Source organism: Salvelinus alpinus, chromosome 19, assembly GCF_045679555.1.
Source record: "Salvelinus alpinus chromosome 19, SLU_Salpinus.1, whole genome shotgun sequence".
Taxonomy (NCBI): domain Eukaryota; kingdom Metazoa; phylum Chordata; class Actinopteri; order Salmoniformes; family Salmonidae; genus Salvelinus; species Salvelinus alpinus.
The window spans coordinates 38,621,637-38,649,207 of NC_092104.1; the positions used below are offsets into that span (position 1 = coordinate 38,621,637).

At 41.1% G+C, this 27,571-nt stretch overlaps 2 protein-coding genes and 1 long non-coding RNA gene across 5 annotated transcripts; 1 reads left to right on the forward strand and 2 right to left on the reverse strand.

The window, feature by feature from the left end:
- Positions 1 to 3,259: 3,259 nt before the first annotated feature.
- On the forward strand, positions 3,260 to 11,320 carry LOC139545518 (rho-related GTP-binding protein RhoF-like). Of its 2 annotated transcripts, none has more exons than XM_071353393.1 (6): positions 3,260 to 3,574; positions 8,662 to 8,797; positions 9,049 to 9,136; positions 9,477 to 9,586; positions 10,029 to 10,163; positions 10,630 to 11,320. In XM_071353393.1, exons 2-6 carry the CDS (start codon positions 8,675 to 8,677, stop codon positions 10,786 to 10,788), a joined length of 615 nt encoding a protein of 204 aa, XP_071209494.1. In that variant the 5' UTR covers positions 3,260 to 3,574; positions 8,662 to 8,674; the 3' UTR covers positions 10,789 to 11,320. The 2 variants fall into 2 exon arrangements, with proteins under 2 accessions (XP_071209494.1, XP_071209495.1); XM_071353394.1 differs by having other exon boundaries at positions 3,272 to 3,574; positions 10,633 to 11,320.
- LOC139545516 (calcium release-activated calcium channel protein 1-like) lies at positions 11,189 to 27,400 on the reverse strand. The gene is made up of 2 exons (XM_071353392.1): positions 27,048 to 27,400; positions 11,189 to 14,147 (listed from the first exon to the last, which is right to left on the reverse strand). The coding sequence occupies exons 1-2, from the start codon at positions 27,159 to 27,161 to the stop codon at positions 13,590 to 13,592; spliced, it is 672 nt and encodes a 223-aa protein (XP_071209493.1). The 5' UTR covers positions 27,162 to 27,400; the 3' UTR covers positions 11,189 to 13,589.
- On the reverse strand, positions 16,004 to 27,041 carry LOC139545519 (uncharacterized). Of its 2 annotated transcripts, XR_011669081.1 has the most exons (3): positions 20,346 to 27,041; positions 19,275 to 19,800; positions 16,004 to 19,161 (listed from the first exon to the last, which is right to left on the reverse strand). It is a non-coding gene; the product is annotated as an uncharacterized lncRNA (long non-coding RNA). The 2 variants fall into 2 exon arrangements; XR_011669080.1 differs by having other exon boundaries at positions 19,275 to 27,041.
- Positions 27,401 to 27,571: the final 171 nt, after the last annotated feature.

A 27,571-nucleotide genomic window follows, 5' to 3' on the forward strand; every position in this document is an offset into this window, starting at 1 on the left:
AAAAATTATGTAGAAAAGCGAATCCATGCTTTTGTCACTTCTCGATTAGACTACTGCAATGTTCTACTCTCAGGCTACCTGGATAAAGCACTAAATAAACTTCAGAGAATCCCCTCTCTCCACTGGGATTCTCTGCCTCTGACCCTATTACAGGGGCAGAGTCATTGGCTTACTAGTGCTCTTCAATGCCATCCCTAGGAGGAGAGCGTCACTTGAGTGGGTTGAGTCACAGACGTGATCTTCCTGTCCAGTTTTGCGCCTCTTCGGGCTCGTGCGGTAGAGAAGATCTTTGTGAGCTATACTCAGCCTAGTCTCAGGGTAGTAAGTTGGTGGTCTGTTGATATCCCTCTAGTGGTGTGGGGGCTGTGGTTTGTAATATGGCTTTTTTTCCTGACTTGGTTCCCCGGTGATCTACACGCACCGCTACTGTTGATGTGTCACTGTTGTGTCTGTGTGAGCTGCAGCCCGAAGTACAGCTCAGGCCTGTTTGATTTTGTCATCAAAAAGCATTGTTTCTAACCTGAAGGCCAAGGTCGAATAGTCACAGTTTTCCACTGCAGGTTAACATTCACAAGGCCGCTGCGCCAGACGGATTACCAGGACAAAATACTCGGAGCATGCACTGATCAGCTGGCAACTGTTCTCACTGACATTTTCAACCTCTCCCTGACCCAGTATGTAATACCTACATGTTTCAACCAGACCACCACAGTCCCTGTACCCAAGAACACCTAGGTAACCTGTCTAAATGAATATCCCCCCGTAGCACTCTGTACACATCTGTAGCCATGAAATGCTTTGAAAGGCTGTTCATGGCTCACATCAACACCATCATCCCAGACACCCTGGACCCACTCCAATTTGCATACCACCCCAACAGATCCACAGAAGACGCAATCTCTATTGTACTCCACACTGCAAACGTCCAACTGGACAAGAGGAACACCTACGTGAGAATACTGTTCATTGACTATAGCTCAGCATTCAACACCATAGTGCCCTCCAAGCTCATCACTAAGCTCAGGACCCTGGGACTGAACACCTCCCTCTGCAACTGGATCCTGGACTTCCTGACGGGCCGGCCCCAGGTGTTGAGGGTAGGCAACAACACATCCACCACACTGACCCTCAACACGGGGGCCCCTCCGAGTTGTGTACTTAGTCCCCTCCTGTACTCCCTCTTCACCCACGACTGCATGACTCCAACACCATCATTACGTTTGCTGACGACACGACGGTGGTTGGCCTGATCCCCGAAGATGATAACATAGCCTATAGGAAGGAAGTCAGTGACCTGGCAGTGTGGTGCCAGGACTACAACCTCTCCCTCAACTCAGCAAGACAAAGGAGCTAATTGTGGACTAATGGAAATGGAGGGCGGAGCACGCCCCCATCCACATCGACAGGGCTGTAGTGGTGCGGGTCGAGAGCTCTTTTGACTCATCACATACGCTGCTGCTACTGTTTATTATCTATCCTGTTGCCTAGTCACTTTAACCCTATCTATACAGTGCCCTCAGAAAGTATTTACACCCCTTTACTTTTTCCACATTTAGTTGTGTTACACCCTGAATTTAAAATGTATTAAATTGAGATGTTTTTTGTCACTGGCCTACACACAATACCCCATAATGTCAAAGTGGAATTATGTTTTTAGAAATGTTTGCTAATTAAATAAAAAGGAAACGCTGAAATGTCTTGAGTCAATAAGTACTCAACACCTTTGTAATGGCGAGCATAAAAAAGTTTGGGGGTAAAAATGTGCTTAACAAATCATATAAGTTGCATGGACTCTGTGTGCAATAATAGTATTGAACATGATTTTTGGAGGACTACCTCATCTCTGTATCCCAAACATACAATTATCTGTAAGTTTCCTTAATCGAGCATTGAATTTCAAACACAGAGACCAGGGAGGTTTTCCAACCAATGCCTTGCAAAGAAGGGCATCTATTGGTAGATGGGTAAAAATATGATACCATTCCACCTATACCAGTCCATCTATTACCACAAGCCTGTTCTCCCCAATTAAGGTGCCACCAGCCTCCTGTGGCAATACACCCAGTCACTACAAAGATACAGGCGTCCTTCCTAACTCAGTTGCCGGAGAGGAAAGAAACCGTTGAGGGATTTCACCATGAGGCCAATGGACTTTAAAACAGTTACAGAGTTTAATGGCTACTCGTAATTACAGGAGGCCTGTACAGAATAAAACATATTCCAAATCCAGCACAACACATCCATATTTTCAAGCATAGTGGTGGTTACATCATATTATGGGTATGCTTGTAATCGTTAAGGACTGGGGAGTTTTTCAGAATAAAGCTAAGCAGAGATAAAATCCTAGAGGAAAACCTGGTTCAGTCTGCTTTCCACCAGACACGGGGAGATTAATTCACCTTTCAGCAGAACAATAATCTAAAACACAAGGCCAAATCTACACTGGAGATGCTTACCAAGAAGACAGTGAATGTTCCTGAGTTGCCGAGTTACAGTTTTGATTTAAATCTACTTGTAAATCTATGGCAAGACCTGAAAACAGTTGTCTAGAAACGATCAACAATCAATTTGATTGGCAAGCGTTGCACAATCCAGGTGTGGAAAGCTTTTAGAGACTTACCCAGAAAGACTCACAGCTGTATTCGCTGCCAAAAAAGTGTTTCTACAAAGTATTGGGAGTGTGAATATTTATGTAAATGAGATCTTTCTGTATTTCATTTTCAATACATTTTCCAACATTTCTAACAACAAATGTTCACTTTGTCATTATGGGCTATGGAGTGTACATGGGTGAGAAAAATGTCTCCCATTTTAAATTCAGGCTGTAACACAACAAAATGTGGAGTAAGTCAAGCACAGGAGGTTGGTGGCACCTTAATTGGGGAGGATGGGCTCATGGTAGTGGCTGAAGCGGAATGGTATTGTAACAAGTGCGCTAAGAGTCTGGAAGATAGTTCAGGGAGTGAGTGTTTTAATAAATTAAATACAAAACAAGAAACACAAACAACGCACAGACATGACACTGGAACAGAAACAATGACACCTGGGGAAGGAACCAAAGGGAGTGATATATATAGGGAAGGTAATCAGGGAAGTGATGGAGTCCAGGTGAGTCTGATTTTTTTTTCTTTTTTCCCCCACCTTTATTTAACCAGGTAGGCCAGTTGAGAACAAGTTCTCATTTACAACTGCGACCTGGCCAAGATAAAGCAAAGCAGTGCGACACAAACAACAACACAGAGTTACACATGGAATAAAGACATGTACAGTCAATAACACAATAGAAAAGTCTATATACAGTGTGTGCAAATGAGGTAAGATTAGGGAGGTAAGGCAATAACGTAGTGGCGAAGTAATTACAATTTAGCAATTAAGCACTGGAGTGATAGATGGTGATGATGACGCGCAGGTGCGCGTAACGATGATGACAGGTGTGGGCCATAACGAGCAGCCTGGTGACATAGAGGCCGGAGAGGGAGCACATGTGACAGGTATCAAATACATTCCATTCGCTCCGTTCCAGCATTTTATTATGAGCCGTTCTCCCCTCAGCAGCCTCCACTGAAGTCAAGGGGTAAGAATACTTTCTGAAGGCACTGTATTTACCTCAATTACCTCGTACCCCTGCACATCGACTTGGTACTGCTAACCCGTGTATAAACAAGTTATCATTACTCATTGTGTATTTATTCCTTCAGTTATTATTTTTCTCTTAGTTCTCTTTTTTTCTCTCTCTCTGTAATGTTGGGTAGGGCCAAGTAAGGATTCCCCTGTTGTCTACACCTGTTTACGAAGCATGTGACAAATAACATTTGATTTAATTTTGGATTTGGTTGTCAACACTACCAAATATCAACATTGGTGGGCTATGTAATGTATCTTCTGCTTCCATCTGTGCCACTGACTTAGTCTGGCTTTAATTCCATTTTGTCTACGAAGGAATATTTAATAACCCCTTATACTCATGGGAATTAGCCTATATGGATAGGGCTAAATTGAAATGTTTCTTACAGAAATAAATATGAAACGCATAAGCATGGTAGCAATTGAAAAATAAGTTTGAAGATTATGGTAAACTTATTAGACAAGTTCAGTACACAACAGTTCACCTGAATCCAAACATTACACTGTTGATTTTATGTGCATTTGAAATGTACTGTACTTTTTGCCACATTTGTTGATTTACAAAGTCTTTAAATATTCTGGATATATTCTGTAACATGATAAGAATATTCTTGGAAAATAGGGGATAAGAATATTCTTGGAAAATAGGGAATAAGTGCAACATGAGACACAAAATGTTTCAGTGAGGTCCTCACCTCTTCAAAGTGTGCACAGTTCCTAAATAAGTTCAATGCACTTTTATGACTCAAAGAAGCGTCTTCAACTATTAGGTGGTTTTCTGAGCTCTCCTAGATGTGCCGTTGAGGAACTAAAGAAAACACTTTTCTTTAAACACAGCTCTGCATCCCCGCCTTTACACAATTATTGTTGAAAAAACAGGGCCATTTAGAAATGGCAATCTGGATCAGGTGGGCATAGTTTGAAAGCTGGTTCTATTGCCAACATCCCAGAAAACAGGGGATGTCCTGAGGACATTCGGTGATGTTCCCATTAGGTCCCTTAAAGGTTTTGACGCGAAGTTATCCCACTGACGTTCTGAGAACATTCTAAGAACGTTGCGTAATGATCCCAAGGGAATGTTTTCTGGGGCACCTTAGTGCAGTTCCCTGTAAATTACCAGGATGTCACTGAGGACCCTGTCATGACCTTTTTAAAGGATGTTCTCGGGACTTTCATTTTACTAGTCCTTAGGACGTCGCGTGATGGTCCCAAGGGAACGTTCACTGTAAGTTACCAGGACGTCACTGAGGACCATGTCAGGATGTTCTCAAGACTTTCATTTTACTAGTAGGAAGTCATGTGATGGTCCGAAGGGAACGTTCTCTGGGAGACCTTTTTATAGTACCCACTTTGTCCCCTGAACATTCTTGTGATGTTGTGTCATGGTCCCCTGGAGGTTTTGTCTCGTTCCTGGTTTGTCCCGGGGACGACTAGAGGACGTTTTTAGGATGTTGTTTAATGGTCCCTTGGAGGTCACCTAAACGGTCTTGGGACTTTGTCATGGTCACCTCGAGGTTTTGTGTAGTTCACGGTTTGTCACAGTGACGTCCCCAAGGATGTTTTTAGGACGTTCTTGGGACGTTGTGTAATGTTCCCCTGGAGGTTGTTGTCATGTGATGGTCCTAGGTGTCCCCTACCATTATAAGTAATGAAATGGTATGGGGGGTTTAACGTAAGTGGTACGCTGTTCAGCTAAAATAGTGTAGAAACCTTTCATCAATGACAGTATGAATACATGATCACTTAGTACTGATTTTTCAATATGACCACACCTGGGATTTGAACTCACAACCTGTGGATTTGGGTTATGCTTTTCGTAGTTCTGTGCCACAAAGTCTGTAGAATTTCAGAAGTCTCCTACACATTCATTACCTATAATACCTCTCTGCACTTAGCTTTGCAGCTTGCACTCTTTTGTTACACTACATGACCAAAGGTATGTGGAAACCTGCTTGTCGAACATCTCATTCCAAAATCATTGGCATATGGAGTTGGTCCCCCCCCTTTGCTGCTATAACATATAACACCCTCCACTCTTCTGGGAAGGCTTTCCACTACATGTTGGAACATTGCTGCGGGGACTCACTTCCATTCAGCCACAAGAGCATTAGTGAGGTCTGATGTTGGGTGATTAGGCCTGGCTCGCGTTCATATTTATCCCAAACTTGTTCGATGGAGTTGAGGTCAGGGCTCTGTGCATTGCAGTCAAGTTCTTCCACACCGATCTTGACAAACCATTTCTGTATTCCTCGCTTTGTTCATTGTCATGCTGAAATAGGAAAACGGCCTTCCCCAAACTGTTGCCACAAAGTTAGAAGCACAGAATTGTTAAGAATGTAACTGTATGCTGTAGCGTTAAGATTTGTCTTCACTGGAACTAAGGGGTCTAGCCCGAACCATGAAAAACAGCCCCAGACCATTATTCCTCCTCCACCAAACTTTACAGTAGGCACTATGCATTCGAGCAGGTAGCATTCTCTTGGCATCCGCCAAACCCAAATTCGTCCGTCGGACTGCCAGATGGTGAAGCGTGATTCATCACTCCAGAGAACGGGTTTCCACTGCTCCAGAGTCCAATGGTGGTGAGCTTTATACCACTCCAGTCAAAGCTTGGCATTGTGCATGGTGATCTTAGGCTGCTCGGCCATGGAAAACCATTTCATAAAGCTCCCGATGAACAGTTATTGTGCTGATGTTGCTTCTAGAGGCAGTTTGGAACTTGGTTGTGAGTGTTGTGTAGCCTACCACTTCGTGGCTGAGCCGTTGTTGCTTCTAGAAGTTTCCACTTCACAGGGCAGAAATTTAACGAACTGTTGGAAAGGTGGCATCCTATGACGGTGCCACGTTGAAAGTCACTAAGCTCTTCAGTAAGGCCATTCTACTGCCAATGTTTGTCTATGGAGATTCATGGCGGTGTGCTCGATTTTATACACCTGTAAGCAACGATGTTGCTGAAATAGCCAAATCCACAAATATAAGGGGTGTCCACATACGTGTGTATTTTAGTTATCTGTTAATCTGACACTTATCTCATTGATTTAATTTACTTATTTCAGCAGTGGTGTAAAGTACTTCAGGACAAATACTTTAAAGTACTACTTATGCAGTTTTTTGGGGTTCTGTACTTCACTACATTCTGAAAGAAAACAGTGTACTTTTTACTCCATACATTTTCCCTGACACCCAAAAGTACTCGTTACATTTTGAATGGCTAGCAGGACAGGAAAATGGTCAAATTCATGTACTTATCAAGAGAACATCCCTGGTCATCCCTATTGCCTCTGATCTGGTGGATTCACTAAACACATGCTTTGTTTGTAAATTATGTTGGAGTGTGCCCTTGGCTATCCATAAATAGAAAATGGTGCCATCTGGTTTGCTTAATATAGAGAATTTTAAATTATTTTTACTTTTACTTGAAATACTTAAGTATATTTTAGCTATTACATTTACTTTTGATACTTAAGTATATTTAAAACCAAATACTTAGACTTTTACTCAAGTAGTATATTACTGGGTGACTTTCACTTTTACTTGAGTAATTTTCTTTTACTCAAATATGACAATTGGGTACTTTTTCCACCACTGCATTTCAGTTAGAGTTTTCAGCATAGTTGTTTAATGTTGGTGGGGCATATTATTCTCTTTTAATGTTACTCCTGAATCCCTATGTCTGATAGATATATTCGTTTTTATTCAGTGTATTTTAAGAGCTGAGATGTACTTTGAAGTGCAAAGTATAGGAAAATGCCTACAGATGAAATCAGTCAATGATACAGACATGGTGGTGTAGCAGGAAGATTGACATGCTGTGAACCAAGAGGTTGTGAGGTTGAATCCCAGGCAAGGACATGTAAACATACACAATGTGTGTGTCAAATATGTAAGCTGAAAACACTATGTTAAAAGCTGGATCAGTGGTTCACCAATCAGGGCCTTGATAGACTTGGTGACAGTAACGAGGGGTGATGTCTAATGAAACTAGGATGTGCGTGCCCTGGGCAAAACTTTTTTTTTGTTGGGGGGAGAACGTTTCTTTGCAACCATCAGGGGACGTCCCTGGGACAAACCGGGAACTAGGACAAAAACCTCCAGGGGGTTATGACACAACATCCCAAGAATGTTCTAAAAACCTCCCCAAGACAAACCGGGAACTAGACAAAAACTCCAGGGGACACAACATCCTGATGACTTTGGGTGACCATTTAGTGACGTCCCGGGGACATCTTAATGATTCATTATTGTTTGCAGGGAGGACGAGCTAAATAGGGGGGTCAATTTGATTAATTGTTCAGCAGTCTTAAGGCTTGGGGGTAGAAGCTGTTAAGAACCCTTTTGGTCCTAGAATTGGCGCTCCGTGTGGTCATTCATCAGGTGGCAAAATGAAAACAAACATCTTACAGTGAGGTGGGATCACTGGTTTTTTTTTATTCAATTTTATATAAGATAGAAATTATTGGATTCTACAAACAAGTACACTATGCATTAGACATTAGCACATAAAGGATCTACTATCTGAATAATGTACATCATCCCTTAACATTTGATCCACTAGGTGACATATGATTTCAATCTGTTTTGAAAGGGAGGAACAGTGCCAATTCTACCATATAGCCATAATGCTACTTGGCTGGTTTCCAGGACATAGATTAAGTGTTTCCATTTGTTCACTCTCCTGCTAACAGTTGATTTAGTTCTGCAGCTAATGAACAAGAGATTGTCAGGTAGATAGGTTAATCTTCCTTTTGATTAAATCTTTTCTGGCTTTTGTGTTCCTTGATGAGGCGTTGGTAATGTGTCCATTCAGGAATGGAAAGAAGGGGGGTTTCTTTCATAGGAGGGGTAGGTACTCAATCAAGAGGAGCCTCCTTAAAACCACTGGTAGAAGGTGACAATGGACCGGTAGTCCAGTGCTATTAACTCACTAGGTTAAGCTAGTTTTCTTACTCAGGTTTTTCTGCCATTTATTGTTCTCAAGTGTCTGCCTCCATTATCTCCTTCAACAAGTGGAGGCTTTTTTGCCACATTTTCATCTAGCTTCTCAGAGAAGATGTCCGGGGGGAGCAGTGGGCATACCAGGACGCGAGAGGAATTTAAGGTTGTGATAGTAGGTGATGGTGGATGTGGGAAAACCTCTCTACTCCAGGTTTGCACTAAAGGAGACTTTCCAGAGGTAAGACAACTGACAAAGCTGGCTGCTTCTCTTCTCTTATTACACTTTTCAGGGAAAAGGGTATCTATTTACATTATTTATTCAGGTACTATTATTACTCTGCATGTAGACAAATTACTGTGAGGAATGTAAGTGACAACACAATTTTATATATGCACATGAGATGACAAAAAGAGCAAAGTTAACTTCAACCTTTTTAGCTACCATCTCTGAAATAACTGGCCTTAACTCAATTTGTCTATATCTTTCAGAAATATGTTCCATCTGTGTTCGAAAAATGTGTCGCCAACGTGAGGTACAGAGGCGCTGAGTTTCGTCTGAACATCTACGATACTGCAGGTTAGGTCTTACATATCCATGCTTTTGAGAGCACCAGTGCACTAACACTTGGCTGAACAGGTATCCTGAGTTTTTAGTGGGCGTGTTGTGCTCATAAGTAGTCAGATCTACAGTATCTTAGAAATGCAATAACAGACACCCTCTGGTTGTTAAAGAATCATAATAATGTACTGTACTTTAAGTGAGGGTGACTGAGTCATAGTAGATTTTAAATAAAGATAAAGGAATAACAGATAAGGCTGGCATTGATTTAAGTAGCCAACTAGTCTTGAGTTTTTATTTTTTTTGCTATGCGATTTTCATGACATTAATAATACACATCTATTTCTGTGTATTCCAGGTCAAGAGGACTACGACCGATTACGCCCTCTGTCCTATCAGAGTGCCAACCTGATATTGATCTGCTATGATGTCACTTGCCCCTCAAGTTATGACAATTTGCTAATCAAGGTACTGCACTCACTTCTCTTCATACTTTACTACTCATCTGTCTGTTTCAGTCCACAGGAGGAAGAAACATGAACATACAGTGCCATAAATTTCATGACATCTACAACATAATTAATGTACCTGAAGATAGGTGACAATGTCAGCTGACAATCAGACATGTATTTGAAGTAGATACAGTCACCCTCACAGGGATTATTCTATGGACTGTACAAAGATCCCACTGACTATACATGTATTTGAAGTAGATGCAGTCACCCTCACAGGGATTATTCTATGGACTGTACAAAGATCCCACTGACTATACATGTATTTGAAGTAGATGCAGTCACCCTCACAGGGATTATTCTATGGACTGTACAAAGATCCCACTGACTATACATGTATTTTCACTGCATGACATAGAATGTTTTGAATATCTAACTCTGTTTAGCATATCTTTCAGTGGTTCCCCGAGGTGCATCACTTCTGCCGTGGCGTGCCCATTATCCTGGTAGGATGCAAAACAGACCTGCGGAAAGACAAGGTCTTGGAAAATAAACTGTGGTCTTCAGGCGAGAACCCCATCACATACATCCAGGTAGATCTCCTACATAGCCTTATGTATAATTTATACAGTATATTCAATGTCTATATCTGCCGTACAATTTACATATGTCATTAGTATTGGGTTTATTGAAAATGCAATACAAGTGGTTTGTTGGGAAAGGTAGACTTTGAGCAGAAGGGTTGAATCAAAAACACCTTCAAAAGATCAATAGCAGTAATGGGATGATGTTAATGACAATGCAAATCCCCACTCACCCCAAATCTGTGAGTGATAATCAAAATTCTGAATCACCCTTTCTCCTGGACTAAATATATTTATCTGACATTTTATTTTTGGCTAGTTCGTGTCAGGCAGGGAACCTTTATGTCATGCAATATTTTCCATTTGAAATCAGATGAAAAACTCAACAGGAAGAGTTAGCTCAGAATAGTCATGTAATGTTTTGTTGGCCTCTCTCAATTAAAAATATCACTTATTTTTCTTCCCTCCATCTGAGCAGGGTGAAGAGACCAAAAGGAAGATCAATGCTGACCTCTACTTGGAGTGTTCAGCCAAATACAAGGAGAATGTGGAGGACATATTCAGAGAGGCTATCAAACGAGCCATTGCAGTAACAAGGAAGACAAAATGGAAAAGATTCTGTGCCTTTCTGTGATCCAAGAGATAATGCTATCCACCACCGTGAGCTCCTGATAGACAGTGCTCTAGCCCTATACTCTCAGGGAAAACACAGATGACTCCTCCCTACGACAAGTCCTCTTACACTTTTGATGCTGCCTGTCCACTGCATTTTCCCCTCTGCTAACCCACTTCCTTTGTGTGGTTTTCCTTCCTGCTATTTCTTGACATATCTTCAAAATGTATTTCTTTAAAAGAAACGGACAATGCCCTCAAAGTTATAGACCCACAAATGAGGAAATTGGGTCAATTTGAGCATACATGAGCAGGACATTGCAAATAATTGAAGGTTCCATTGTTTTCCATATTGATGCATCCAATATTTTTCATTCAAAAGAAGGTTGACTCAAACAGTAATTCAAAGTACATCTCATAAGTATTTTTAAAAACTTTAATATGAATAAATGAAGCAACATAAGATGGATTTTCAGTAGGCATAGGGTTGTTATGCATAACGTAATCAAATATACAAAATGTATAATGATTGTCTAATAAAGAGGTCATTCCAATCCTCTGCCCTTTGGAGTCTCACCACAATGTAACAGATTTACAGTATAAGACAATGATTTGGCACCAGACAATGCAGTGTATTCATATGGTAAACATAACTGTGTGGGGTTTCATAAGCCCCAGGCACTCAAAGACCTCTTACAAATCTTGACCTCAAATGGCATTTAAGGGGGATGTTACAATCATCATACAGTATACACTGAGTACAAAATATTAAGGACACCTTCCTAATATTGAATAGCACCCCCCCGTTTGCCCTCAGAACAGCCTCAATTTGTCGGGGCATGGACTCTACAAGGTGTTGAAAGCGTTCCGGGTTGACTCCAATATTTCCCACAGTTGTGTCAAGTTGGCTGGATGTCCTTTGGTTGGTGAACCATATGAAATAGAGAACACTTATTCACAATTGACTCATAAATAATAAAAACAAGATCACGTGCCGTTATTTGATGAAAGTAAATATGTGCACTTGGATCACATTAAAAGGTCGAAGACAAAGATCTGAATATTTTGCCTCCATAAAAATGCATTTATTAATTTGACCTCTAGTTTGAAGTATTTTCTCTAGAAGCTACTTGTGATTTGTCATAAATGCAAAACAAACAGAGCTTTACAATATCTTTAAGAAAAGTACTTCACATTGAAGATGGTATTTCAACCTGACATGAGGAATTGGGAACCATATCCCAACCAGTCTAATAATTACATAATGTCGAGGAAAAGGATAAACAAATACACTACCGTTCAAAAGTTTAAGGTTACTTAGAAATGTCCTTGTTTTTGAAAGAAAAGCAAATTTTTGGTCTGTTAAAATAACATTAAAAAGATCAGAAATACAGTGTAGTGTAGGCCAGCATCCCGGAGTCGCCTCTTCACAGTTGACGCTGAGACTGGTGTTTTGCGGGTACTATTTAATGAAGCTGCCAGTTGAGGACTTGAGGCATCTGTTTCTCAAACTAGACACTCTAATGTACTTGTCCTCTTGCTCAGTTGTGCACCGGGGCCTCCTCTTCTTTCTATTCTGGTTAGAGACAGTTTGCGCTGTTCTGTGAAGGGAGTAGTAAACAGCATTGTACAAGATCTTCAGTTCCTTGGCAATTTCTCACATGGAATAGCCTTACGAGTTTCAGAAGAAAGTTCTTTGTTTCTAGCCATCTTGAGCCTGTAATCGAACCCACAAATGCTGATGCTCCAGATACTCAACTAGTCTAAAGGGCAGTTTTATTGCTTCTTTAATTAGCACAACAGTTTTCAGCTGTGCTAACATAATTGCAAAAGGGTTTTCTAATGATCAATTAGCCTTTTAAAATGATAAACTTGGATTAGCTAACACAACGTGCCATTGGAGCACAGGAGTGATGGTTGCTGATAATGGGCAGATATTCCATAAAAAATCTGACGTTTCCAAGTCATTTCTGATCAATTTGATGTTATTTTAAATGGACAAAAAATTAGCTTTTCTTTCAAAAATAAGGACATTTCTAAATGACCCCAAACTTTTGAACGGTAGTGTACATTTCAAATTCCACACTTGTATTTGTCTATCATGTAACAGTAGCGTGCTTAAAATACATTAACTCATCAAATGACCATCAGAGCAAATCTGATCAATTGTACTGACTTTAAAATATTAAAATATATATTCCAGACTGACTAAAAATCTAAATTCTGCTCTTCCCTTGCACCAGCACTATTACAGCAGTTATTACATATTATGCTCTCCTGACCAGTTTTCCTTTCATGGAAATTGGCCGGTTATCATTTTGTTAAATTAAAATCGAACTACTTCACAAAATGTTATCTTACAGTATGTTCATCCCACACTTTGTGTTCCACAGCCACCATAGACAGAACTTAGTGTAGTTGTGTATGTGACATAACTACAAATATCATCTATGTAATGAAGATGTACAAAACATTTAAAAACCAATTTCACACAGATGCTCACTCACATTCAGCTATTCAGATCTGTTTCTGAAGCAATAAGGAAGACAATAGACATGCAGCAAAATAATAAAAAAAGTGGCTTGAGTCCAAACTAGTGAACAATACAAAGCAAATTCTTCTGACCTCTCCCCAACTATTTACACAAGTAGAAAAAAGCCTAGAGCAGAGTCCAAATCCCAATACAAAACATCTGAAGAAATATGATATTACTATATAAAGTATCCTTTCATGGTGCTCATGCAAAGATACAAAAAAAACGAGTCAATAATACATTTCTTACAGCTGTGTACTGCTCCAACTCCCTACTTGTGTGTGCTCCCGTTAGGGGAAGTCGGCGGAGGAGGGCTGCAGACTGGTTGTCTCTGCCCTGTAGTCCAGCTGGTTCTGCAGCCGGGTGATATTGGACAGCTCCTCCAGCTCCTGAAACTGACGGTCAGTTTTGTGACTGACCAGAGAGCGGTAGAAGTGCACAGCGAACACAATAAAAACCAGTCCAAACGGCACCATAATGGAGGTGGAGACAATGGCTGCCTCCCTTCCATAATTGTCGGTGCTATTTTTAACGGTTGAGGGACTGAGGGGCAGGAACTTGACCCAGCACAGCAGAACCACCTCAGCCAGGAAGAGAAGGGTGCCGATGACAGTGGAGAAGGCCCAGGCCAGCTCAATGTAGCAGTGCATGCGCTCATGGGGCGACTCGTTGATCGAGTTCAAGTTGTGAACGTTGCTGACGGCCTCCAGGTTTGGCAGGATGCAGGTGCTGATCATCAGGGCGAAAAGGTGCACTGCCACAAGGACAGTGGTGCAGGCGCTGAAGGCTATCAGCAGCCCTTTGGGATACACATGATCTTCTTCCAGCTGCACCTCCACCATAGCCACCTGAAAGACACACGATTTCACACAGTTACAGCTTGACTGAAAGAGCAACGTGCAAACAGGATGAGGAATCAGAACAATCTGAACAAAGACAATGATGTAATTTAAATCTCAACAACTGCATGTGACAATTCCATGTTTTTTCTCTATATGAGGGGTTGCAGTTGTGTTACAAATCACCTAGCAACCACACCGGGCGCCATGTTGGAAGACCAGTCAGTCTGGTGGAACTTTTGCCCTGTGTCCCCCAATTGTCCACATGGCTGGCTGTGTTTCGCTACCACTGAAAAACAACTCAGGAAGATTTCCCATTATTTCGTTTTTTTTCTAAGCACCCAGAATACAGAGGCAGTGGAAGAACCTATTCAAGTTAGTAAATATATTTCGAAAATTATAAAAATGATGTACTGTATTATTAGCTAGTTAACTTATCATACTGAATAGCTAGCTAGCTAAGTGAATTAAATATCACCACTCAGCTAGCTAATTTCGTATTAGCTAGCTAGCTGTCTTGTAGCCAACCTTTGCCTTGATGACAGCTTTGCACACTCTTGGCATTCTCTCAACCAGCTCAACCAATGCTTTTTCAACAGTCTTGAAGGAGTTCCCACATATGCTGAGGACTTGTTGGCTGCTTTTCCTTCACCCCGCGGTCCAACTCATCCCAAACCCACTCAATTGGGTTGAGGTCGGGTGATTGTGGAGGCCAGGTCATCTGATGCAGCACTCAATCACTCTCCTTCTAGGTCAAATAGAACCTGGGTCATTGTCCTGTTGAAAAACAAATTATTGTCCCACTAAACGCAAACCAGATGGGATGGCATATCGCTGCAGAATGTTGTGGTAGCCATGGTGGTTAAGTGTGCCTTGAATTCTAAATAAATCACAGGCAGTGTCACCAGCAAAGCTTCAAGTGGGAACCACACGTGGAGATCATCAACTCACCTACTCTGCGTCTCACAAAGACACGGCGGTTGGAATCAAAAATCTAAAATTTGGACTCATCAGACCAAAGGACAGATTTTCACCATTCTAAATGTCCATTGCTTGTGTTCTTGGCCCAAGCAAGTCTCTTCTTATTATTGATGTCCTTTAGTAGTAGCAATTCGACCATTAAGGCCTGCTTCACGCAGTCTCCTCTGAACAGTTGATGTTGAGATGTGTCTGTTATTTAACTCTGAAGCATTTATTTGGGCTGCAGCAGAGGTAACTGGGTCTTCCTTTCCTGTCGAGGTCCTCATGAGAGCCAGTTTCATCATAGCGCTTGACTGGTTTTGCGACTGCACTTGAAGAAACTTTCAAAGTTTTTGAAATTTTCCGGATTGACTGACCTTCATGTCTTAAAGTAATGGACTGTTGTCTCTTTGCTTATTTGAGCTGTTCTTGCCATAATATGGACTTGGTCTTTTACCAAATAGGGCTATCTTCTGTATACCTCCCCTACACAACCGATTGACTGAAATGCATTAAGGAAAGAAATTCCACAAATGTGACTCACCACCTGGTTTCGGTCTTACGTAGCAAAATTTGATGTTTGGATAAAAGTAGACTCAGAGCTACAAAATGGTATATTATACACAGCATGCATTTTGGAACAATGGGAAAGTAATTTTGCTTTTAAAGTTGATACATTTGTAAACTCACTTTTGAGAAAAGGGCCCTTGAATGTTTTGGTACCTACTGGAGAGCTCTCCTTTGTCTACGCCCATTCAGCATTGTTCACACCCTCTTAAGCAAGCCCCACCCATCTCTTTAAGGATTCACATGAGGTCATGCACTAAACAGTGAGTAGTGTAGTAAAGATTAAGACTAAAAATGGTGGTAGCCTACAAGAAAAAATTCCAGGTAAACAGAAAGTGTCCAGATAAAAATAGTTTATAAATACATTTACATTTACATTTAAGTCATTTAGCAGACGCTCTTATCCAGAGCGACCCACAAATTGGTGCATTCACCTTATGATATCCAGTGGAACAACCACTTTACAATAGTGCATCTAACTCTTTTAAGGGGGGAGGGGGTTAGAAGGATTACTTTATCCTATCCTAGGTATTCCTTAAAGAGGTGGGGTTTCAGGTGTCTCCGGAAGGTGGTGATTGACTCCGCTGACCTGGCGTCGTGAGGGAGTTTGTTCCACCATTGGGGTGCCAGAGCAGCGAACAGTTTTGACTGGGCTGAGCGGGAACTGTACTTCCTCAGAGGTAGGGAGGCTTTTAAATATTAGACCCTTTTAAATATTAGATGACGCTTACCCAGACACACTTGTCTGAATTGATGGGTCATGTGAAATAATTGCTATAACCCCCAGCCACATCATGTTGTGGAAAAGTACAAAATTGTCATACTTGAGTATGGCACAATTTATTTCGTTTTTTTAAATTGAAGGATAGCCAGGGGCACACTCCAAAATTTACAAACAAAGCATGTGTTTAGTGAGTCTGCCAGATCAGATGCAGTAGGGATGTTCTCTAAGTGTGTGAGAATTGGACAATTTTCCTGTCAAAATGTAACAAGTACTTTTGGGTGTCAGAGAAAATGTATGGAGTAAAAAGTACATTTTCTTTCTGAATGTAGTGAAGTAAAATTTTCCAAAAATATAAATAATGTACAGATAACCTCAAAAAATACTTTAAAGTATGCCCAAATGCCTTCACACCAGTACATTAGCATACTTTATACTGTTGCACATATCACATAGTATTCCATACATAAGTTAAGGCCATGCAAACTGAGTTGAAACCAGAGTGAGGTGCACATGTACAGTACATAAACAGATGCATGCGCCATATGTTTGTGTGGTGGACACTTGATACCGCAACGATATCATGTGACCGTATGTCACAAAATGTTACGACCACATATCAATATTCATTTTTATATATACAGTTGAAGTCGGAAGTTTACATACACTTAAGTTGGAGTCATTAAAACTAGTTTTTCAACCGAACCACCAATTTCTTGTTAACAAACTATAGTTTTGGCAAGTCGGTTAAGACATCTACTTTGTGCATGACAAGACATTTTTCCAACAATTGTTTACAGACAGATTATGTCACGTATAATTCACTGTATCACAATTCCAGTGAGTCAGAAGTTTACATGTACTAAGTTGACTGTGCCTTTAAACCTGCTTGGAAAATTTCAGAAAATTATGTCATGGCTTTAGGAGCTTCTATTAGGCTAATTGACATCATTTGAGTCGATTGGCGGTGTACCTGTGGATGTATTTCAAGGCCTACCTTCAAACCAAGTGCCTCTTTGCTTGACATCATGGGAAAATCAAAAGAAAATCAGCCAAGACCTCAGAATTATTTTTATGTAGACCTCCACAAGTCTGCTTCATCCTTGGGAGAAATTTCCAAACTCCTGAAGGTACCACGTTCATCTGTACAAACAATAGTACGCAAGTATAAACACCATGGGACCACGCAGCCGCCATACCGCTCAGGAAGGAGACGCGTTCTGTCTCTTAGAGATGAATGTACTTTTGTGCGAAAAGTGAAAATCAATCCCAGAACAACAGCAAAGGACCCTGTGAAGATGCTGGAGGAAACAGGTACAAAAGTATCTATATCCACAGTAAAACGAGTCCTATATCAACATAACCTGAAAGGCCGCTCAGCAAGGAAGAAGCCACTGCTCCAAAACCGCCATAAAAAAAGCCAGACTACGGTTTGCAACTGCACATGGAGACAAACATCGTACTTTTTGGAGAAATGTCCTCCGGTCTGATGAAACAAAAAAAGAACTGTTTGCCCATAATGACCATCATTATGTTTGGAGGAAAAAGGGGGAGGCTTGCAAGCTGAAGAACACCATCCCGACCGTGAAGCACAGGGGTGGTAGAATCATGTTGTGGGGGTCTTTTGCTGCAGGAGGGACTGATACGCTTCACAACATAGATGGCATCATGAGGAAAGGAAAATTATGTGGATATATTGAAGCAACATCTCAAGACATCAGTCAGGAAGTTAAAGCTTGGTCACAAATGGGTCTTCCAAATGGACAATGACCCCAAGCATACTTCCAAAGTTTTTGCAAAATGGCTTAAGGACAACAAAGTCAAGGTATTGAGTGGCCATCACAAAGCTCTTACCTCAATCATATGGAAAAGTTGTGGGCAGAACTGAAAAAGTGTGTGCGAGCAAGGAGGCCTACAAAGCTGACTCAGTTACACCACCTCTGTCAGGAGGAATGGGCCAAAATTCACCCAACTTATTGTGGGAAGCTTGTGGAAGGCTACCCGAAACGTTTGACCCAAGTTAAATAATTTAAAGGCAATGCTACCAAATACTAAGTGAGTGTATGTAAACTTCTGACCCACTGGGAATGTGATGAAAGAAATAAAAGCTGAAATAAAGCATTCTCTCCAATTATTCTGAAATTTCACATTCTTAAAATAAAGTGGTGATCCTTAAGACAGGGAATTTTTACTAGGATTAAATGTCAGGAATTGTGAAAAACTGAGTTTAAACGTATTTGGCTGAGGTGTATGTAAACTTCCGACTTCAACTGTATATCAATATCAAAGTCTTGCTAAGTGGATGGGTCTCAACAGAAGGTGTAAACGGTACAGCCAAATGGTTACTTGCATAGTAGCAATATCAGAAATAGATATTGTCAAAATAAAATATACAGTATGTACAAGAACAATATCAATAACGATATCAGTGAAAGACGAGGTAGTTACACGCATACAATCAGGGGTAAAGTGGTGGAGCAGCAGGATAAAAAAAATAGCAGCAACGTATGCGTGTGTGTTAGGAGAGTGTCATGTGAGCCTGTTTCTGTTCTGCCCTTGACTTTGGTGAAGGTCATGTGATGTCCATAGCCTCTTCGTCACAAAACTCCCTGATCTTCTCAAAAAGATAAGTTTGTCTAGCTGTGTCCAGTCCAGGTGGTGCTTGTACAGGCAGACCTATGGGAGGAAGGATGTCAGCGTTGCGCAGCAGTTGAAACGTGGTCGTGACAGTCTGAATGCTCCTTGGCGACAACACCAGGCTCCAGAGCATCGAAGCTGTAAAACGGGGAATACAAAAAAAAAAATCAGAAGACATTACAACCCTTTACAACATCAATTCACCTCCCAAGAAGAACAACCTCATGCAATACAATGAAAATGACATTCACCTGAAGTGCTGGTACTGCTTGATCTGTGGCAGCGGCCTGAAGTACGGAGTCAGGTGTTGTTGCCAGACATAGCTTTCCACCAACACCGTACCGTCCTCCAGTCCAACCAGCTGTTGGATGTTGACCCCTGTCACAGTGCTGTCCTTCACAACACCAGCAATCTCAGACAAAGTGTTCACTCTAGTCTTTCTGAAGCCCTGCTTGATGAGGCCGAAGCACCAGTCGGGGGCAAACTAGGTGTGGCCCGTGATCAGGAAGTGAAGGTCCAGACTGTGATGGAGTTCGTGCATGGTCTGCTAGGCACAATACCAGAGCACAAATGTGTTCATGTTTTGGCCACTGCAGTTATCACAATTCAGGTCCACCCGTGTTTCCCCAACTCTGTAGTTGGTGAAGAAATGGTGCATGTAGTTGATGACTGCGCTGCTGCCTTTGCTTGCTTGGGCCAGCTCTCTTTTTGATGGGAGGCATTAGACCATTCTCCTTGTATGACTGGTGGAGGAGAGGCAGTCGTGTTCTACTTATGCTGAAAGAGAAATTCCAGCAAAATATATTTGAGCATTATTATACAATAGATGCGAAATGGCATTCTGAGATATCACTACACACAGTTCATACACGTAATGTTAGCTAGATAGCCAGCCATCTAACATTAGCTAACTAGCTAACAGCAAGCTTTAACTAGCAATACAAACAGATTGTCATAGCTACCTAATGTTAACCAAATAGGTTCAATGTTAGCTAGCTAACATTAGGCTATAACTAGCAATGCGAAATGGCATTCTGAGAAAACACACACAATTCATACACATAAATTAATATTAGCTAGCAAGCCAGCCAGTTAATGTTAGCTAGCTAAAAATGTAACTATAATCCCAATCCATAGAGTAACATTACTAGCAATACAAACCGATTGTCATAGCTAAAGTTACCCGAATAAACTAGGTTCAACGTTAACATCAGCCATCAAAGCCAGCTGGCTAGCTAACAGCAAGCCTTAACTTGCAATAAAAACAACTTTCTGACAAAATTAGAAATGTATAATAGCTGAAACTGTAGCTAGATTCTTACCCATATACATGGATGAAAGCTTCATGGCAGACTGCAACCCCTTTCATTAAATAAGACATCCTGTGTCGTTTCTGTTTAGTTTGCACAGCTTGTTTGGCCCGTTGTGTTCCACGGATTTCAAAACTTGGTCAACTTCTTCCGTGACAAAAACACTGTTGATCGCCGTTTCTTCCCCATCACCGTCATCAGAAGATTCTACAATGTCTTCTTCAAATAAATGTTTTTACCTAAAATCAGGGATTTCCTCGTCGTCTGATTCATTTTCAGAGTCATCATGGCACGATCGTCCTCCAGAAAGTAGTCCATCACAACTTTTTCCCACTGACCTTTGTCGATAGCGCCTGATAAATTCAGGGCAGCAATGTTATTGAGAGCAGTAGCAACATAAACCAACTAGGATCGTAATTTAACTTCTTTATTTGTATTTACAGATGGCATAAAAATTGTTAAGGCACCTGAATGTTCACATGTTCGATAAGGCATTTCTGCCAAAAAACACATTTTGATAAGAAAATATTATTTACGTTCAAACAGCTCTCCTGTGAAGTCGTGACTTGCGACATACACCTAGTTTCCTGAAATCGGGTCACAAATTAACTTAAGGCACACCTGTTGATTGAAATGCATTCCGGGTGACTACCTCATGAAGCTGGTTGAGAGAATGCCAAGAGTGTGCAAAGCTGTCATCAAGACAAAGTGTGCCTACTTTGAAGAATCACTGATATATTTTGATTTGTTTAACCCTTTTTTGGTTACTACATGATTCCATGTGTTAATTCATAGTTATGTCTTCACTATTATTCTCCAATGTAGAAAATAGTAGGTGTGTCCAAACTTTTGACTGGTACTGTAAGTATTCAGACCCTTTGCTTATGAGACTTGAAATTGAGCTCCGGTGCATCCTGTTTCAATTGATCATCCTTGAGATGTTTCTACAACTTGACTGGAGTCCACCTGCGGTAAAGTCAATTGATTGGCCATGATTTGGAAAGGAACACAAAATTAAATAAAAGCACATTTTATTTGTCACATACACAAATTTAGCAGATGTTATTGCGGGTGTAACAAAATACTTGTGTTCCTAGCTCCAACAGAGTGGCATTGACTAAAATACAGTAGAATACAGTATATTTAGTTGTGAGATGTGTAAAGCAGTATGTAAACATTATTAAAGTGACTAGTGTTCCATTATTAAAGTAGCAGTGATTCCAAGTCTATGTATATAGGGCAGCAGCCTCTAAGGTCCAGGGTTGCGTAACCGGGTGGTAGCCGGCTAGTGATGGCCATTTAACAGTCACCTTGAGATTAGAAAAAAAGCTTATGTCTCTCAGTCCCGGGTTTGATGCACCTGTACTGACCTTGCCTTCTGGAAGATAGCGGTGTAAACAGGCCGTGGCTCAGGTTGTTGATGTCGTTTTTGACCTTCCTGTGACATCGGGTGCAGTAGGTGTCATACAGGGCAGGTAGTTTGCCCTGTCTATACAAGGTCCCACAGTTGACAGTGCATGTCAGAGCAAAAACCAAGCCATGAGGTCGAAGGAATTGTCCGTAGAGCTCCGAGACAGGATTGTGTTGAGGCACAGATCTGGGGAAAGGTACCAAAACATTTCTGCAGCATTGAAGGTCCCCAAGGACACAGTGGCCTCCATTCTTAAAATGGAAGAAGTTTGGAACCACCAAGACTCTTACTAGAGTTGGCCGCCTGGCCAGACCGAGCAATCGGGGGAGAAGGGCCTTGGTCAGGGAGGTGACCAAGAACCCGATGGTCGCTGACAGAGCTCCAGAGTTCCTCTGTGGAGATGGTAGAATCTTCCAGAAGGACAACCATCCCTGCAGCACTCCACCAATCAGACCTTTATGGTAGTGGCTAGACAGAAGCCACTCCTCAGTAAAAGGCACATTACAGACCACTTGGAGTTTGCCAAAAAGCACCTAAAAAGACTCTCAGACCATGAGAAACAAGATTCTCTGGTCTGATGAAACCAAGATTGAACTCTTTGGCCTGGATGCCAAGCGTTCACATCTGGAGGACACCTGGCACCATCCCTACGGTGAAGCATGGTGGTGGCAGCATCATGCTGTGGGGATGCTGTGGGGATGATTTTCAGAGGCAGGGACTGGGAGATTAGTCAGAATTGAGGGAAAGATGAACGGACCAAAGTACAGAGAAATTCTTGATGAAAACCTGCTCCAGAACGCTCAGGACTTCAGACTGGGGTGAAGGTTCACCTTCCAACAGAACAGCGACCCTAAGCACACAGCCAAGACAACGCAGAAGTGGCTTCGGGACAAGTCTCTGAATGTCCTTCAGTGGCCCAGCCAGAGCCCGGACTTGAACATGATCAAACAGCTCTGGAGAGACCTGAAAATAGATGTGCAGCGATGCTCCCCATCCAACATGAGGGAGCTTGAGGGGATCTGCAGAGAAGAATGGGAGAAACTCCCCAAATACAGGTGTGCCAAGGTAATCGCTTCCAAAGGTGCTTCAACAAAACACTGACTAAAAAAGGGGTGGGCAATTCCAGTCCTCGGGGGGCCTGATTGGTGTCACAGTTTTGCTCCAGCCCCAGCTAACACACCTGACTCAAATAATCACCTAATCATGCTCTTCACTTTAGAATACAATTTGATTAATCAGCTGCGTTTGCTAGAGATGGAGAAAAAGTGTGACACCAATCAGGCCCTCGAGGACTGACGTTGCCCACCCCTGGACTAAAGGGTCTGAATACTTATGTAAATTAGATTTCCGTTTTTTTTTCTTCATAAATTTGCAAAAATTTCTAAAAACCAGTTTTTGCTTTGTCATTATGGGGTATTGTGTGTAGATTGTTGAGGGGGGAAAAAAACAATTGAATCAATTTTAGAATAAGGATGTATCGTAATAAAATGTGGAAAAAGTCAAGGGGTCTGAATACTTTCCGAACACACTGTATTTATCATCATCATCATCATCATCGTTGTAAATTAAAAACAAACTCGAAAGCCATTTGTAGCTAGCTAGCTAACAGCCATGGCATGGAAGAGGATGAAAGGATTAACAGCACCAGTTGTCAAAGGGATAGAATAGGCTACTCTGGATAGGGTATGTACTGTTGTAGGAGGACATTATGAAAAGATTCTCCAGCTCCAGTCCCTAGCGAGAGAAACTATGAGGAAAGAGAGATATAGAAACATAATATTCAGTACCGTCTTATTTGAGTATGATTAAGCCTGTTTCTTTGTGATGTTTTCTGTCGTCAGATAAAGTAAGCTGCGAAACCCTGTATGCAGATGAAGAGGTCCCAATGAATGTCCCAAGAGAATAAGGGTACATCCTTGTATACCATGTGTTGTGTGTAAATGTTGTAAATAAAAATAGTTTCAAAAAAGTCAAACACGAATAAACCTATTACAATTGGAGCAGCCAACCCTTCTATTCCAGCCCAGCACTAATACACCTGATTCAACTTCTCAAAACAAATTAGTTGATAATCAAGTGCGCTATTGCTGGGCTGGAATAGAAGTCTGCTCACCAAGTAGATTGGGGATCAGTGGTGTGAGGTTGGCTACCTCTGGTATTGACTTTTTTGTAAAGATGAAATTATGCTTTCATAATAATAGCCTAGGTACTTGTTACTAAAATGTCTAAACCTTTACATACGAGTTAGCTTACCTGTACACTTTTTATTTCATATAGTCAAAGTATTGATTCTTCGAAGTGAAGTGTTTAAATTTAACTTAAAACTATTATACAAGATGAACTAGTGTCAGTGTTGATTAATCACAGATCACAATCCTGCAATAAAGAGGGGAAGGGAATCTGTCTCTGATTTGTCTGTTGCTGTGTTGTATTCTCAAATGAACATGACCTTTTTGATCAGTTGTAAGTGCCCCAAATAGTTTTATTTGATTGATATCCAGAGAGAGTGACAGCCATGTGAACCCATTTTGCAGCTGATGATAATGGCTATGTCATTGCAGCCATAGGCCTACAGCAGTGTTTCCCAACTCCAGTCCTCGAGTGCAACCCAACAGCACACATACCTGATTCGGACAAACATACTTGATTCAACTCATTGAGGGCCTGACGATTAGTTGACAAGTTGAATCCGGTGTGCTTGTTCAGGACATCAATAAAAAGGTGTACTTTTGGGGTTACTTGAGGACTGGAGTTGGGAACCACTGGACCATCAGTATGATGACATTAGCCTTATGGGCATTTACGAAGGCCCCTTGGCATTGTGGAACTGAAGCAGAGATTAGCTTCTTCCAATGATGAAATGATCAGAGCAGCTCCTGTACTAACAGCTGTCTGAGTTCAGGTCTTGACGGGAAAAAGGGGTCTTTGCTTTTTGACAGTTCTTGAGTCTTATCTCCTTGGTGTTTCATGATCTGTAAAAATATTTTTTCACGTCGTCTTTCCAGCCTTGTTAGAGCAGCCAAATACTGCACAAAAATGTACCATGGTGATGAATGAAGTAGTTTTAGGCACTGTTATCATGCAGCTTGGGGTAACCACTCAGCTGTTATTGTCAGAAGAACTGATGCGGTGGTCTTCCAAACATGGCCGCCAGGAGGCGTCGTACATCACCTAGCAACCCTCTATTGGGTGCAGGACTGTACAGGAAGATGTAGCCTAGCGTTTGTGACCAGCTGACAACTGTACTGGGTCCAACTTTCTGGTGGGTGAGTGACTGTCAGATTTGCTGCAGTTTATTTGTGGTAGGTTAAGTTTTAGATATGACTCACTAATGCCATCCTTAATTTGCATCTGGCCTTGCATAGTGGTTTAACTTGCAGAGACATTTAAATGCACTCAACTATGCATATGCAAATCTATGCATCAAAATTGCAATGTAACCAGTTTCATACAGAAATACATTTAATTGTAGGCCTAATGCATATCGTTAAATATGTTTGCCAGTTATTTTCAATCAAAACAGTCTTGGTTTATCCAGCATTGTAGTCAAATACTGGTAGGATGCTGCAACCTGGACTCAGGGGTAGACATAACATAGTAAACGTAAATCGAGGACGCTCCAATTAGTATGGTATGTATTCATTTGTGGCTGTCCATCATACGATATGATACAAATTACAATTGCAAACTTATGATATGTTAAGAATTCAAATTTGTTATGCTAACGTTAGCCACCTGCCTAACGTTAGCCACAACAAATTGGAATAGGTGCTAATGTTAGTTAGGTGGCTAATGTTTGCTAAGTTAGGGGTTAGGGTTAAGTTTAGGCGTTAGGTTAAAGGGTTAGGGTTAGCTAAAAGGGTAAGGTTAGGGGACGGGTTAGTTAACTTCTCTAGGATAGGGGGCAGCATTTTCACGTTTGGATGAAAAGCATACCCAAATTCAACTGCCAGCTACTCATCCCCAGAAGATAAGATATGCATATTGTTAGTATATTTGGATAGTTTTAGAAACTTCAGAGTGTTTTCTGTTTGAATAATGTCTGTGAGTATAACAGAACTTATTTAGCAGACGAAACCCCGAGGACAAACCATTCAGATTTTTTTTTTTGGGGTCACTCTCTTTTCAATGGATTTTCATTGGGAATACAGATTTCTAATTGACCTTCTTGCAGTTCCTACCGCTTCCACTGGATGTCAACAGTCTTTAGAAATTGGTTGAGGGTTTTTCCTTTGTGTAATGAAAAAGTACAGCCATTTTGAATCAGGGTCACTTGTTGTGTCCTGTTTGTTAGAGGCGCATGACCAGAAGGCTAGCTACAGTTTGTTTTAATCCTGTAATGAACACAGATCATCCCGTCTTCAATTTTATCGATTATTTACGTTAAAAAATACCTAAAGTTGTATTACAAAAGTAGTTTGAAATGTTTTGGCAAAGTTTACAGGTAACTTTTGAGATATTTTGTAGTCAAGTTTCACAAGTTGGAACCGGTGTTTTTCTGGATCAAACGCGACAAATAAATGGACATTTTGGATATATATCGACATAATTAATCGAACAAAAGGACCATTTGTGATGTTTATGGGACATATTGGAGTGCCAACAACAGAAGCTCATCAAAGGTAAAGCATGGATTATATTTTTATTTCTGCGTTTTGTGCAGGGTTGCTATCCTCAGATAATAGCATCGTTTGCTTTCGCCGAAAAGCCTATTTGAATTCTGACATGTTGGCTGGATTCACAACCAGTGTAGCTTTAATTTGGTGTCTTTCATGTGTGATTTCATGAAGGTTTGATTTTTATAGTAGTTTATTTGAATTTGGCGCTCTGCATTTTTACTGGCTTTTGGCCAAGTGGGACGTTAGCGTCCCACATATCCCAGAGAAGTTAACATGCTAAGTAGTTGCAAAGTAGTAAGTAGTTCAAAAGTTCCTAATTGACTAAAATGCTAAAGTTGTCCGTAATAAGATTTAAACTTGCGTTATACACCCACCCATCCAACAACCCTACTTTCATTTTTGCCTTAGGTAACCAGCTGTCTTAAAACTATACCAAACGTAACATATCATACTATTTTGAATGTCTCTGATTTATTTGACTATATTACATCTAATCTGAGACCAGGCTGCAAATCATACTAATTTCAGTTTCTAGAATTTACTTTACTACGTTACGTCGTCTATGAGACCGGGATGGTAGGATAGTCTACCGGTAGGTGTAGTTTTAAGAAATAGTGCGTCATAACTACATTTTGTCAAAGTTGTCATCCGCTCCAACCCATATGACTGGGTCCTGGTACTCACCATTGCGAAACCCGACAGGAGAGCTGAAGTTCTGCTCGTAGCCTTCAGCTTTGCTCGACTCAAGTAAAGTTTTCTCCAAGACAGAGCTTGCAAAGAATGCTCGTTCAAACTCATTGCTGGCTACTGGTAATAACTTTTCAAGCAGTCAACCTGTAGTTCTTCCAAGTGGAAGAGTCGACTAAAAATACACGAGCTGCGGACTCATGCGACTTGACATACAATTGTACTTCTAAACTAATTCAGGAAATGACACGATACTACCCACAATCCAATGCTGTTTCTGTTTGCCTTCTTGCGGAAGTTGTAGTGCGCCTATGAACATTTCTTTGTGGGTTGTGTGTCTAGTCTAGATCTGTATGGGTGAATGTTTGAATAGCCCACGTCAACTTCGTCTAAATAATGCATACAATGTGTTAAATACCATGGGATGATTATATTTGTTTGTCCATCCATAGTCTATAGAATTGCACAAATGTATAACATACTTTTTCACTTCTTGCATTTCAGCCATAGAAGATTGACAA